We start from the raw sequence: 16,663 nt of genomic DNA, 5'->3' as shown, positions 1-16,663 counted from the left end.
TGTCATAAAGTACATAGTAGCAGTTATTAAATGAAATTTTTGAATATTGCATTGCATTTGTTTGATTTTGTATTTGAAAATAAACACTCCCAGTGGCTAGTGTCATGTCATTCATTTTGAACAGGATTTAGATTCTCAATGATCTTCTGGGAATACGTAAGTCGAGTAAAATATTTCGAATGGTAAATGCGGACAAAGAAAGGTAAAACAAATTCATCGTTTCTAAATTATATTCTCGATATACGCTTTTTGTCAGTGACAAATTCTTTTAAGGTATGACTAACAATAATGGAATGTATATTGAATAATTTCAACTGAATTTGTCATCATCTTAATGATCTTAATTAAGGAAAATAATAAACACAACCAATTATATAGTATATTGGAATTACATTGTTCGTCGATCTAGCTGTCCAAATTTTGCCATAATTATCGCGGCTCTCATTGGATGAATTGATTACAAATTTAATATTAAAATTTGGCTTAGTAAAGATGGGGCATACACTGTAAGCAAGTTTTGGTGCTTTCCGATATCAACTTCATGTATAAGTGGGGGTATACATATACTTACTCGACAGCGCATGTAACTTCATGCATCTTAAAATTTAAAGCTTTTCATACAAAAACCTCTTGGACTTCATCACACTAGAACCAAACTTTATTCTATACCTGTCACTCTACTACACTCCCTTTACAAAACAAGTCTTGACATTCCTGTTTCTGACCCCATCTCATCATTATACAGACTTGTTGCCATCATTTTGGATAATGGTTTCCACAGACTCCTTAAACCAGTGTGTGTGAAAAGTCAAGATGAAGGAAAACGATCATTTCTTACAATACCGTTTGTCAACAAAGGTATGGATGCAATCAATTTTGCTAACATCCTCCATCACAAAAACGTTGCCAACAAAATTCCCCCATATTTCAAAGACAAATCCATACCAATTATTTCATATTTCTATACTTCACCCATTGCATCAAACTTTTTCAATTGTAAAAGGCTATTGCAGAACCTCGAGAGGACTTCAAGGCTAAACCATCTGACCGTTCTTGCAAAAACTCTCCATTCAAATATGGTCCTTCTGGTCACCTCGGGAGATTTAACCATCATTTAAAACGAATCTCTGCGTAATATCCTTTCTGAAGGTCCCAAGTACCGTGAATCACGCTCCATAAATTGGAATTATAACTTTAAAGTTCTTATGGATGCCGTCGAGGACTATGCAAGGAAATGGATAAAACGAGAACAAGCAGACGTTGATTCTCTGTCAGAGTTTTTAAAGGCCGCGAGGTCTTTAATTTTGAAACGAATGAGCTTTAAGTTGGTCAATAAGTGCCAAAGCTACATCAGTTTTCAAAGACTCCCATGTATCAAAAACATTGCCTACTATACACAAGTATGTTGTCGTACCAGCAGACAAAGCCCAAAACAACATTGTTTTTGTCTGCAAAACGTTTTACATCAAATGTTTACTATTAGAGGTAGACGTAGAAAATAATAGCAGTGATAAGACCTATACTGCTACCACACTCTCCAAAGAAGAGATTGTGGAAAATCATAAATCTGTGCTATCCTTTTTGGTCTCTCTACCAAGGACGATGATTGTGATTTACCGTCTATGTACAGGATTTCTAAAACAAGAATCCATACAAACAACGTTTCATAGCTGGATCTGCAAAATGTACCACCAAACCTCTTTCAAAACTTTTAACTTCTATACTCACAACTGTCAACGAGGGTCTGCAGTCCTACCACAACACTTGTTACTCCCGTAGTGGTATTAATTCAATGTGGATCCTGAAAAATTCGAAAGATCTTTTGGAGACAATTAGTTCAAGACTATTATCTAAATACACATGTAATAGCATTAAAACCTCTGATTTTTCAACACTGTATACTTCTATTCCCCATACGGCGTTAAAATTCCGACTTAAAACATTATACATCGTGGTTTTTCCAAAAAAGATGGTACACCTAGATACAAATATATAGTTCTTGGTAGAGATTCCTCATACTTTGTAAGAAATAATTCCAAATCATCTTCCAAATATACAGAGGAAGATGTTTACAAAATGCGGGAATTTTTAATCGACAACATACTTGTCCAGTGTGGTGGACGTGTTTTTCAACAAACGGTCGGCATTCCAATTGGAACAAATTGTGCTCCTTTACTTGCTGACCTATTCCTTCACTCTTAAGAGGCTGACTTTATATCTGATCTGACCCGTAAGAAAGAATATCGTTTGGCTAGATCCTTTAATCTCAGTTTCCGCTATGAAGATGACGTATTATCTTTAAATAATTTCGGGGATTTGATACATTGCATCTACCCCAAAGAGATAAAGGATACTACAGACACTGTGAAATCAGCATCATATCTTGACCTACACTTAGAAATCGATGGTAAATGAAAACTATTGACCAAATTTTACGACAAACGTGATGACTTCATTCAATATTGTCAAATTTCCTTTCATCTGTGGCAACATCCCTTCAGCACCTGCGTATGGAGTGTTCATATCACAACTCATACGTTATGCCAGATCTTGCCGAAAGTACACAGACTTTTTGTATCGCGCTAGAACTCTGGAACAGGGTTATGTTGCTACAAGATTGAAGTCATCACTACAGAAGTTTTATGGTCGTCATCATGAACTCGTGGATCGTTATGGTGTATCCATCTACACTTATTTATTCAAAGGTTCATACTTTTCCTTTCCTCGTTTGTCTACCGCGGACTTGACATTTATGAGCAACTCGGCAGGTGTTTCTAGAGAAGCAGGGGACGCTTACCCTACCGGTGCACCTGGTCCATGCTCCCAGTTTTTAGTGGAGTCCGAGTTGCCCATTTGCTTTTGTTACTTTGTTTGTATGATTTTAGTTACTTTATGTTCTTTTTTTGTGTAGGTCTGTTTTCCATGTCTGGTCTTTGTCCCTGGATTGCATTCTTTTAATTACCGCTATATCTTTGGTTCTCTTTATTACTAGGTTAGACGAACTATCTTTTATATTGATAAGTTGAAAAAGGCATTCCTAAAAGTATGTAACTTATCTCTGCCACCTTATTTTCAGCAAATAAGTATTTAAGTACAAGTTTTTGTGGGAATTAAGCAAAATGTGGAAAATTTGAAACATGCACATCACAAACCCATCGACCTGATAATGTGCTTTTATCCAAGAAAATCTTCGTTATTTCAATCGACCATAATTTGATTTCTGCTTTACTGAATATTCTTGGAAAAGTAATCACGGGAACCAAGATTCGAACGGAAACCAACAAAATGTAATCCAGGGACAAAAACCAGATATGAAAAACAGACATACACAACAAAGAACATAAAATAACCAAGATAATACAAAGTAACAAAAGTAAACTCGGACCCTACTGAAAACTTGGACCAGGTGCACCGGTAGGTAAGCGTCCTCTGCTTTTCTAGAAACATCCGCCTAGTTGCTCATTAAAAGTCAAGTAAGGGGTAGACAAAAGAGGATTGGAAAACTACGTTTGACAAATCAGTTTTCATGATGCAGATGGATAAACTGTAACGATTCACGAGTTCATGATGGCGACCATAATACATAATACATCTGTAGTGATAACTTCAATCATGTAGCAGCATAAACCTTCTGGAGCATTTCATGGACTTGTAACCTGCCGAAGACCAATTTTTTAGCATTTTTTAGAAAAAAAATCTGATCAAATCCCGTGTTGTAGAGATAAAATAATGGTCTATTCAAATAGAGAAAGCATCCTTGATTGAAATCATACTGTCAGATTGGTGGGGTTTTGACATGCATGTTTCTGATTTTGTTGCCTGATTCTTACAAATACTTTCAGTTAAGTGTGTTAAGTTTCGACATCTCGTTCATTCTTGTGCCTGTTTCAATTTAATATGACTTTTTCCCATGATTTGCATTTAAGGGAATGCATTCATTTCGTTAATCATATAGTACCGTGCACCAAATCTTTAAGGGACCAAGTACGATTAAACCCATATTATGCCACCTACATGGCTTGAAAATGAAAACGGTATTGGAAAAATGTTTTCTGTTGTTTAGAATGTTAAATGAATGATTTAGCATGTTCAACCACATTTATAAGCATATCGTGTTTCAGTGATTAAAATATGGTGAACATTTTTAAGAAAAAAATGTGTATCTCAGAAATATTGTTAATAATTTCTAAATGCGACTTTCATAAGACTCTAATTCATTCAAGATATTCCTGGGTCATGTTGACGGAGTCCTTTGCAAATGAAAAAAAGGCTTAAAATGCACTTTTCCCAATTTTGTAGTTTTCGGCAGGTTCTCTCCTTCCATATAATTGAAAATAGACGAAATGGTCGAAATTTAAAAGGCCTATAAACATAGTCATCCATGTAATAATGAATATAGTATTTTTGTCATTTACTTTTTTACATTTGTAAAATAGGGGCTAAACATGGCCCTTACTGTACCTTTTTGAATAGACGTAGACGTTACTACTGTAACAACATATGGAAACTTATACTGCAGCGATCATCATGTGAAAGACCAACTCGATGACACACTTACACAATTAATGTGTGAAAAAGTTTACGAGTAAGGAAATTAAATTTTGTTTCCTTTTAAGAATATGACAAGAAGTTAACGTATTTTAAAAAATCGAACAAGTCATCTACTTGATGTAACTGCGTCATGGCTTAGATAATCTTTCGACTGCCCACACAAATATTCAGGATAGAAGGTAATGTACAGGTAAAGCCTCTGGCATCAAAAGTCATACGAGATCATTGCTTCCGAGCATTGCCGGGATCGATAGAGGGCATACTTATACCACATTGTAAAAGTCAATGTACGCAAGCACTATTCGGCTGAGAGATAAGAGTTACACAATACTTTAGTACATTTCTGATTCATCATGAAATTATTAGTCTTATCAGTTGTGATTGAAATATATCATTCTACATCTGGGAAAGTTCATGTTGAAAGTGACCTGTTGATTGTAAATTAATAATGTCACTATTTACATCATGTAATGGCAATGAGTTTTGTCAAGTTTTTTGTATGACTGTAGAGGCATGGGCTTCTTATTAGTTTAACGATTACATTATCTAATTTACAACTCAAATTTCGTATCTTTATCTTTAAATTCTATTTTTTCTGCCATAAAGGATATTTAGAATCTTTGAGAAAATGGACGGGCTGTTTAACAAAGCTTCATATGAGATTAAAAAAAAACAAGTATTGAATCATTAAATTATTCGAGACTCGAACTTTCTTGGGTGTGAACATAATTATTAATTAATCAGATTCAGATATCTGTAAAAGTATCAATTTAACACTGAGGCGTCATTCCTTGTCTTTCACATTATAGAACATCTAAGTGATGAATTTGGCTTCCTATTTCGAAAGCTTTGGTTTTGAATTTTTATTGTGTCATTTGTTTGAATAAGGATTTTCCTATGTATTTGGCTATAATACGGAAAACCTGACCGCAAACCATAGTGGTGCACCGTGTCGGGAAAGATGCCACGATCCTCGCACGTTAAAGAACATGCTGTGGTATTCTCCCGGAGTAGGAACCATAGGGCTCCACCACAGGAGGCTAAATTGCTCGACTCTACCCACCTCTCCCTATTTCCAGTGGCAATCAAAGTTTGTCGACCTCGTTACGCTTGTGTCCCATCCCATTTTTCATTTCATCATCATTTAATGTTCATTTTATCATCCACTTCATGTTGATCTCCTGAATATAGCTGAAATATTGCTGCTCAGGCGTTAAACCCCAACAATCAATCAATCAATCATATAAAACATGCATGTATATTTTGAATAATTTTCTTATAATGATACAACCGATAAAAGCCAAAAAAAAAATGTATATGTAAAATTTGTCGCAGTTTAAGATATTAAAGAAGTTCAAATATTATAACCTCATAATTACAAATAATTTCACACTCTTTGTGAAAAGGACTGCAGTTTTAAGTTCGGTGGAATACTTGCTTTCTACTTAAGGCCAAATTAAAAATTATTTGTGTTTCCTTTTATCCTATCCACCCTATTTTTTCAGCTATATATCATGTACCCTTTTACTATCACTTTTTAATACGCCATATTAGAGTCAGAAGGTTTCTCCTATAGACGCAATGTAAACAAAGTAGAAAAAAAGAAAATATCTGCCTACCTACCCTATTTTGCTTCAGAAGTGTTATAGGAACACATCTCTCTTTTTTGCCTTAGACTGTATCACATGTGTAAAAGTATCAACAGATGACATTGGCGTATATTTTTTTATATAATGTGGCCCTTATGAACAGTTTTAAAAATGATACTTAAGGAGGTAGACCTAGGGTAAGGGACATAACTCATGAAATCATTGATATGTTTGTATCACATTAAATTTCACTAATGTCTTTCAAGCATTCATTTGAAACAGAATAAAATCAGTCCAAGCTACTTTGATGCTTACATGAGATTGTTGTTAAATGGTAAATGCAAACGTTCCAATGATTTGTAAGAGTTATGTCCCTTACCCTAGGTCTACCTCCTTTTATTTATGATAGATAAACAAGCAAGTTCGTGAAAAAACATTGTATTGCTGTCATATTTGATTAAATAAAAATCTTTTACATTTATCTTTAAAGAGTCATCAAGGGAACCAAGATTCTAACGGAATTCAAAAGAATATAATCCAAGGACAAAGACCACACATGGAAAACAGACATACACAACAAAGAACATGTAGTAACTAAAATAATACTGACAAAGTAACAAGAGTAAATGAGGAACTCGGACTCCATTAAAAACTGGGAGCATGGACCAGGTGCACTGGTAGGGTAAGCGTCCTCTGCTTTTCTAGAAACATCCGCCGAGTTGCTCATGAAAAGTCAAGTCCGAGGTAGACGTAAGAGGAAAGGAAAACTATGACACGTTGAAAAAATAAGTTTTCATGGTGCAGATGGATACATCATAGCGATCCACGAATTCATGATAACGACCATAAAACCTCTGTAGTGATGACTTCAATCTTGTAGCAACATAACCCTGTTCCAGAAACCTAATTTAAGAAGTTTAGCGCGATTTTTTTAGCAACCGCAAGCATATTTTTATTTCAAAATCTGCTCTGTTAAGTAGTGGAGACAATAAAGAGTCATTATTTTCCTTTAATTTAATGAATAAGTAAAAGAAATTCCCAAAATTTGGAACATTTAATTAAAGTGAAAAAGGGTCGATGTCTAAATATTTCCCATATTGAAAGATGGGAATTACCATATGGATAATATCACGAAATGAAAAGACCTAATCATACAATTGTCCTATTTATTATATCAGTACACTCTAAGAAATACATTTTGTGGTCTATTTCAAGAATTCAATGTTCGGCACGAAACATTTATCACGTTCATTTTCACAATTTAATCATATTGTTCTCAGTACGCATAGAAGTCAGAAGCCGATTTTCGATTTTGAAATAGAGAACTTAAGAAAATTCTCTTAATAGTCTAAAACAAATTACATAGTTTAACGAAAACCGAAAATTTTGTTCCAAATGGATACATATTAAAACTGAGAATATCCGGTATTTGTTTTATTACTTTTAGCTTCTTCGCGAATGACAGGGTCGATAACTCTTAAGAGAAGAATTCAAACTGGAGATAAAATCGCAGTGTCACAATATGATAAACGAAATTTACAACACAAAAAAGCAAAAATGTAAACTCAGAACAGATAGAACAATGTAAACCTAAATTACAAACAACCGGGAGTTAATCGATGAGTTGTTCCAGTTACTTGAAAGAGTAATAAAGGGAACCAAGGTTATAGCTGTAATCAAAAGAATGTAATCCAGGCACAAAGACCAGACATACACAACAAAGAACATAAAGTAACTAAAATCATACATACGAAGTAACAAAAGAAAAAAAGGAGCAACTCGCACTCAACTAAAAACTGGGAGCATGGACCAGGTGCACCGGTAGGATAAGCGTCCTCTGCTTTTCTAGAAACACCCTCAGAGTTGCTCATAAAAAGTCAAGTCCGATGTAGACAAACGAGGAAAGGAAAACCATGACCCGTTGAATCCGTTTCCATGGTGCAGATGGATACATCATAGCGATCCACGAGTTCATGATGACGACCATAAACCTTCTGTAGTGATAACTTCAATCTTGTAGCATCATAACTCTGTTCCAGAAGCCTATTTGTTAGAGATCTAGCGCGATACAGAAAATCTGCATAGTTTCGGCAAGCTCTGGCATAACGTATGAGTTGTGATATGAACACTCCATATGCAGGTGCTGAAAGGATGTTGCCACAGATGAAAGGAAATTTGACAATATTGAATGAAAAGTCATCACGTTTGTAAAGGTTCGTCAATAGTTTTCATTTACCATCGATTTCTAAGTGTAGGTCAAGATATGCGGCTGACTTCACAGTGTCTGTAGTATCCTTTTTCTCAAGTTGTTTGGGGTAGATGCGATGTATTAGAATCAGATTAAAGGATATAGCCAAACGATATTCTTTCTTTCTGATCAGATCAGCTATAAAGTCAGTCTCATAAGAGTGAAGGAATAGGTCAGCAAGTAGAGGAGCACAATTTGTTTCCATTGTAATGCCGACCGTTTGTTGAAAAACACGTCCACCAAACTGGACAAATATGTTATCGATTAAAAATTCCAGCATTTTGTAAACATCTTCCTCTGTAGATTTGGAAGATGATTTGGAATTATTTCTTACAAAGTATGAGAAATCTCTACCAAGAACTATATATTTGTATCTAGGTGTACCATCATTTTTGGAAAAAAAACGATGTATAATGTTTTTAAGTCGGGATTTTAACTGAGTATGGGGAATAGAAGTATACAGTGTTGAAAAATCATAGGTTTTAATGCTATTATATTCAGATAATAGTTTTGAAGTGATTGTCCCCAAAAGATCTTCCGAATATTCCAGGATCCACATAGAATTAATACCACTTCGGGAGTAACAAGTATTGTGGTAGGACTGCAGATCCTCTTTGACAGTTGTGAGTATAGAAGTTAAAAGTTTTGAAAGAGGTTTGGTGGTACATTTTGCAGATCCAGCTATGAAGCGTTGTTTGTATGGATTCCTGTGGAGTTAAGGAATCCAGTACGAGGATACACCAGGTGGTGGTTTTGTACCCAAGAAGAAGAAGAAGAAGTACATAAACGGTAAATCACAATCATCGTCCCTGGTAGAGAGACCAAAAGAGGATAGCACAGATTTATGGTTTTCCACAATCTCTTCTTTGGAGAGTGTGGTAGCAGTATAGGCCTTATCACTGCTATTATTTTCTACGTCTACCTCTGATAATAAACATTGGATGTAAAATGAAAAAAAAATCTCGTTTGGCTGCTATTCTATTAAATACAGTTCACCGAAAGAAAGAAAACTGTTATTGATTGATTTAAATTGATAAAATATAAGTGATATGGGATTTGGGCGATGGGGAATGGGGCATTGACCAATGTGGCAAAAAGAGATGGGTATTTATTCTGCACACATTGATCATCAATAGTTTTTTTCGTTTTGTCGGAAATTTAAATTAGATACAGATATATTTAAGTCTAAAGGATTGTACAATAAAGATGTCATTAGAGAATATAAACGAGCAAAAGTTTCTGTCAACTTATGACCTTCTTCACAATCAACTAGATACATAAACAAACACTGTAAAGAAAAAGAAATATAGAAGCATGGAATAACTTAATGTCTTTTTCATTTATTCCGTGTGGATGTACGGCACGTAGTTCTTTTATCCAGAACTCTTACCGCTTCAACCTGTAGGATCGCTCCAGATCGTATTCTGTTCCACGATTAGGATTTGCACTTTGTTGAAATCTTCAGGATCGTAGTTAGGTAATCTGAAATGTTGACTTATTGGAAGTGAGGATTTTTTGTTAAATCATTCCTGTGTCCATTTAAACGTTTGTGAAAAGGTTGTTTGGATTCGCCAACATATTGGAGGCCACAGACGGGACAGCGAAGTAAATAAATCACATTTGTGCTCTTTCAGTTTAGCTTCATTTCCGTATGAGGAAATGTGGTATGGCGTATGGGGAAATAGGGTATGGCGTATCGGACAACAGTATACAGATGCCGGGGCTATCGGAAAGGAATGAGGTGTGTGGGAAGTTTATCCCATTTGAAAAGCTGCAAGTACTGTGTAACATTATGAAAATTATATGATGTGGTTGCAAAATATCGATGCGATGGTAAAGTTAATTATCTCTGTAACAAATGGTTGATAGCATGTTTATCTACACCATTTCCTATATTTATACAATGATACCTATCTTAAGGAGGTAGACCTAGGGTAAAGGACATAACTCTTAAAATCAGTTATATGTGTGTATCATATTCAATTTCAACAATGCCCTTTTGATGCTCACACGAGATTGATATACAATGCCGAATACACACGTTGTGCCGCTCACCTTAGGTCTACCTGCTTAATTGAACTGAATTTGGACCGGACGATTTATTTATCCTGGTATGTTGTTTTACTGGGTTAAAATGCATTTACACTGATATGAAGAAGATTTGAAAAGTGTCGGATTCAGACAGGTTTGATATATATTCACAGTTCTGTTTGAACAAATTTCGATGTATCTATACTATCAATTGCATAAAAGAAAACAGCAACAAATACCGAATAGATAAACTCTAGGCAAAGGTGAAAAGGAAAATAAAAGTCAAAACTGGAAGGTCAATATGAATACAAAAATACCTATCATATATGTATAACAAATGTTGATATGCTATACACATGTTTCAAGCAGTAACCCCTTACCAGGTGCATTAGAATCAAATATATATGAAGATCCTTATCCAGAAATAGATGAAATTAATTGGATACAAGAAGTACTCAAAACCAATGACATTATAAAGACAAAAACACATAAAATAACAGGCAATATAAAGGCAAAAACAAAACAAAAAGTTAGGAGAAAACTGCAATGGTCAAGATAATGAAAATGGTGAGTTCAACTATACTCGGCATCACATAAATAACATTCTGTTAAAATTTGAATAAAAATATTTTCTACGACTTTATTGACACCTACCGTCGTTTAAATTGTCTTAAATGACTTGCTCATTCGTTTAGCCAAACGGCTTCTCCCTAAACATTGAATCGTTAAATTCCGGTCAGATTTTAATTCTAGGTGCCAATATTTACATTGTAAAAAGTCGGCCATGTTTACAGTGATCGGGTTGCTAGGAGATATTGTTTACGTTTAAATGGTTTGTCCAAAAACCGAAGAACCCAGAATGCACTTCGGCGTTATTTCGGATATCTCGGATTTATTTTACGCGAACAACGTACAATACCGAGAAGTTGATCAAGCAGACGATTGTCACCGAGTTCGACGGGAACTTACGAACTTCGTTTGTAAACAAATCGTCCCGTAAAAACCAACATGGCGGATATTAGTATGGGATTTTCCCGTAAAGATTTGTTACGCATGATTTAAGCTAATAAGCGACTTGTTTTTGAGAAGCTGTTTGACTAAACGAATGAGCAAGTCATTTAAGACAATTTAAACGACGGTTGGTGTCAATAAAGTCGTAGAAAATATTTTTATTCAAATTTTAACAGTATGTTATTTATGTGACGCCGAGTATAGGCTATATGGCGAGCTAAACCTTCCTGCTATCATATAATGCAATACTGACAGGCGTCAAAAAATTGACATTGGGAAAAATAAGTAGTCAAAACAGTGCATAAGATATATAGATACCATTATGAAAACCAATCGCCTATTATCTTTTTATAAATCAGAAGATTTCTCAAAACAATAAAAATTCACTTTTTAAGGTCTGTCCCCCAGGTAACAATACCGTATTATCATATAAGAGGACATGAAAAGGGAATTCGTAAACTTAAACATGATCGTCTCGCATGTTATATATTTTTGTACTGAAATTACTACAATCGGCCATATTAAGGTAATAAAAAAATTCTAGAATTTTTACTTTCTTGCCTTTCAAAAGCGTTTGGAGAAGCTTACACTTCATAAGAATAAAGAAACTGATCGATAAGGGGAGGGGCTCACTTAGAGCTTATAGGAATGTCGTTAATTTGTCAAATTAATAATACATTGTCATGGAAAAAAAGCTAGCTTACTGTTCATCTATAGCAGCTTTTGCCTTTTTGTTCTTTGTTGAGTAAATATTTGGAATTAACACCTCAAAAACATTTTGTTTAACTTGTCATTCTTGCAGTCAGTTGAATGTTTTTGTGGTATCGATTACCTAATGTGATAAACATCAAAATTGAAAGAAAACATTGAAAGAAAGAGCAAAAAAGGATACCGTAACGATCGGTTATTTTTGAAAGTAATAATGGTATTTTGATAATTGTAACAAATACCATCTTATTAGCATAAAACGACATTGAGTAGCCTAAACACTGACATTTGAATCGGAATCTTTAGGTAAATGCAAATCCCTTAAAACGTTTTATCTTTGACAGGGATTAAAATCCCGCTCTCTTGACATGCCAGCTCCTGACCAGTCTAAACCTACAAAAAGTTATGTCCTCATGGTATTGTAAAGTCAATCCAAATTCTTCCCATGCGAGGTTGAGAATCCCGGTACATCATAAGTCAAACAATAAGGACAAAATTTATGTCATGCCAAAAAAAAAAAATCTGCAACATGTTAAATTTAAAATAACAAATGTTATCTAACATATCATAATGAATATTCAACAGGATCTTTGGTATGAATATTCAACAGGATCTTTGGTATGAATATTCAAGAAGGCTGTACGCAACATACTGTGAAATCTCTCTTAACTGAATCGTAACTAATTGTCCAAAAGAAAACTGTCTAAACCACCCACATGTAGTCTTTTTTTATCGATGCAAAGGTTTTTAAATCTTTGTAACCCGAACACCTTGGTCTCAACTAAAAAAAAAAACATTTTAAAGTCTAAAAGGAGTACGGTTAAGATAGGTGTCACGGTACTAGATATGCTTAAACAGATATATAGGCTAGGATCATGTAGCCCATTACTACTTTTAGTCCTAAGTTAGCATAAGGTAGAGTTGAACTAAAAGATTACGATATATATATATATATAAGAGGCAATATTTGTGAATCGTAATTTTTTATTCTTGATGTAAAAAATGCTCATTTAATTTTCACTGAATTTAGTTTTTTTAATTATATCAAGATACTTGGGAAACGGGTTATTAATCTCGAATTACTTACATGTAGGTTAAAGAAAAAAATAAATTTTATTTTATGATTTCAATATTTGCGAAAAAATTTTGGAAAAAGATTGTCGCAAAATTTTAGCAGTGATACAGTTTTTACACGAAATTTGCCTTTTTTGTACTTCAAATCTAGTCTTCTGGAATTGTAATTGACCGATTATTTGTAATGCTGGTGTTTTGATGGTATAGTCCTGTTTTAATATGTTCTGAGCTAGCTATCAGTAATTGCGACTGCCCTTTAATTGAATGTCTTATATTGCCTATATAGTTTATGTTGAAAAATTCCATGAGGAGAATTAGATGTATCATTGAATGAATTATATGGTATGTTTCATGCGATTGTCCAAAAGCAGGAGAAGTTTATCATTAATGTGTCCTTGTATCGTGATATTACTTTATTTTGATTTTGAAGAATTGTCATCGTTCAGTTAGCAGGGATTTTATCAATTCATTGACGGGCCTTTTCATGGTTAACTTAAAAGTGTTTACATTATTGAAGATCTTTTGGTGATCTATGACTTTGTATTTAGGTTATACACTGGCGCATTTGTTATGTTTGCAATATCCGTTTTTTATGATGTATATGGTATGTATTTTCATATATTTGTAGAAGATATGAATGGAACAAAACTTTTCACTTGGTTTAAAACTAATCATACTTATACAAAAAAAAAAACTGACCAAGTTTGGCAAGAAAAAAATGCCCCAGTTTGGCAATGTCTTATAACTTCGTTGTATATTTTTTTGACTTTGGGTCAGACAATTGTTTTTCGAAACCACACTTTTGTTTATTATTTTGACAAAAACAGAAAAAAATCAATGTTGTGTTTACATTTAGCTTGGTGTTTCATGGCCGTATAATTTATGATTTTAGTAAAATAAACGAAATGAAGTTTGCTGTTTTTATACTGGCTCTGTTGCCGATTGTGTTTTCAAATCCCGTTGACAAACGATTTCTTCTTGGTAAGTAAACTTTCCTCAAACTACACATGAATGAAAAAATACTGTTAAATTCTAGTTGGTTATTTTATTTTTGTATTTGCTCTTCAATCATTAGTGATCAGTTTTTACATTTAGTAAACCATCTTTTCGCCTACATTACTATATTTTCAAACGAAACATTAACTAACAATCAGTTAATCTGTCACAAAAATTGTTATATACTAATGATGAAGACCACTCTAAATTTGAAAATATGTTATACAAAATAATAAAAAAATAGTTTACGATGCTGATAAAAAATAAAAAAAAAAGATCGTAAAAGTATAATTTTAACATGTATGGTTCCTATTTAGGGAATTTCGCCTGGTTGTATAAACTATTATACATGAAATGAATGTCACATATCTTGATATGACATTAATGTGTAGTTGGTTTACGTAATGATCAATTGAACCTATTATGTTAAATATGTGTAAATTTCATATGAAAGTCCATATACTTGATTTTGTATATTTCAGTCAAGAAAGGTTATAATTTGCAATATTAGGCAAACATATCATCTCATATCATATGCGATCCGCACAAATACTAAACTGAATCTTAATTCAACATTTACAGTGTCTTTCAATTCAACTTGATATTTTGTTCTTGAAGACACATTATTCGAAGGCACAGAGATAAAGACACTTGTCGACCAGCTCGTGGGAACCATAGGAACAGATGCTACTGAGCAAGCATGTGAACAGGAATGCCATGTTTTGATCAAAGCCGACCATCTTCTTCAAGCTGGATGCCCACTTGTATGCAAAAGGTATAATTCGCATTTACCTGACTATAAAATATTTTTATCGGTCGCATTAGAGAAAATTGCAATAGCAAAGAATTAGCCCGTGCTAAGTGAAATTGACTGATTTCATTCTATTTCAAATGAAAATTTGATAGGTTTTTGTTAAATTGAATTTGATACAAACATATCACTGACTCCAAGAGTGATTTTCCATACCCTAGGTCTATCTCGTAATTCAACACATTTACTTAAAAAATGTTTATTAACAAATTGTATAAATATGTTTCCTTGTAAAAACTGCATTAACAAACTCTGCAAATTAATCGCCGTTTTCACTTTTTTTAATTATTCTTGGTTTGGCTGACATCCATGAAAAGATCAGACAAATTCTATGATATGGATGACACGGGGTAAATTTTATTCCACTAAACTTTCTGTCTCAATATAATGTATATATCATACATGTTTGCATGACAAAAAGTATAAAGTTTGTATTAAATCGACAATGGATGGCTAAGAAAGTTATCTAAAATAAGCAACTATATTTTAAAGAATTATCTCCCTTTTGTCAATGAATTTCAATGCTTTTCAATGTAATTATTTTTTCTGTAATTGTTGCATTTAATCAAAAATTGGTATTCAACTTTGGATACGGATGCATGATTTTAAATGGGTGAAACTGCTTTAAAACAAAATTTGCCATGTGCTATCCACTGCTTGGTTTTTGCATGGACATCCTCTTAATCCTGCCTAATACTGACAGTTTGAAGTATACCAAATAAAAATGTTGCCTTAGAATATGGTGTCTTCTGCTGTGAAACTTTTGTTATAAACAATATTTATAAAACATAAATTGATATTTTTTTCAGTTTCCAAACTCTTGTGCAACGTTTTGGTCACCACTCAACATCTGCCCCAGCTGTATGAAATACGTTTCAGACTTTATAACAATAAACATTTTGTTATATTATACTTTATACACAAATCTTAAATTCTGATTGGGTACAGGGTATTAAGTTATTTTAGTCTAATCCTTGAACATCTTTCCTTGCCCCGATCCCACTGGACAGTGATTGGTGGATCGATTTTATCCCCGACGTCACGATATATCACCCTCTGACATCACGATATACAAAATGTATCACCCTCTTCTAGGATATATTACCCCGACGTCACGAAATATCACCCTCCTCTAGGATTTATCACCCTCTGACGTCACGATATATCATACTCTCGTATTCGTTTTTCATTTTAGAAGTTCTATGAAATGCGCCTTGGCCATATGCCATTAAATGATACGATCTGAGTGATTGGGACAAACTTATTCTTCCACTGATAGTTCAATCTTGTTTTGGTCCTTTTTTGTTAATAAGTCTGTTTTTCAATCCTGTTGAAATCAAAGGACGTGGTTCATTTTTTTTCTTCTAGTTGATCAGTGATTTGTTGTAAATGAATGATTGTCTAAGGAATATAAAAAATAAATCACTACGTAATCGTAGACTTTGTACTTTGCGTCGGTTTCACAAAAAGTCATAAGCGTGAAATTTATCGTAAATCATGACGTCACAATGCTATTTTAGTTTATGACGTCATTACTTACGATCAATTTTACACTTAAGGCTTTTTTTGAAACTGACACCTGAAGTTTCGTAACCACATTGTCTTTTTTTCTGCAAGATGCATTAATTTAATGCTAACAATCGG

General features: G+C 33.8%; 1 protein-coding gene across 2 annotated transcripts; it reads left to right on the top strand.

The window, feature by feature from the left end:
• Window positions 1–29: 29 nt before the first annotated feature.
• Window positions 30–15,936, top strand: LOC148602334 (uncharacterized). 2 transcript variants are annotated; one of them, XM_088551711.1, is made up of 4 exons: window positions 30–156; window positions 14,105–14,193; window positions 14,827–14,983; window positions 15,829–15,936. In XM_088551711.1, exons 2-4 carry the CDS (start codon window positions 14,118–14,120, stop codon window positions 15,884–15,886), a joined length of 291 nt encoding a protein of 96 aa, XP_088407837.1. In that variant the 5' UTR covers window positions 30–156; window positions 14,105–14,117; the 3' UTR covers window positions 15,887–15,936. The 2 variants fall into 2 exon arrangements, with proteins under 2 accessions (XP_088407837.1, XP_088407836.1); XM_088551710.1 differs by lacking the exon at window positions 30–156 and adding an exon at window positions 12,973–13,053.
• Window positions 15,937–16,663: the final 727 nt, after the last annotated feature.

Source organism: Perna viridis, chromosome 11, assembly GCF_037379345.1.
Source record: "Perna viridis isolate PV_CMFRI_1.1 ecotype Kerala chromosome 11, ASM3737934v1, whole genome shotgun sequence".
Taxonomy (NCBI): Eukaryota; Metazoa; Mollusca; class Bivalvia; order Mytilida; family Mytilidae; genus Perna; species Perna viridis.
Note: the sequence above shows the minus strand (reverse complement) of the source record. Positions and strands in the feature narration are given on the sequence as shown.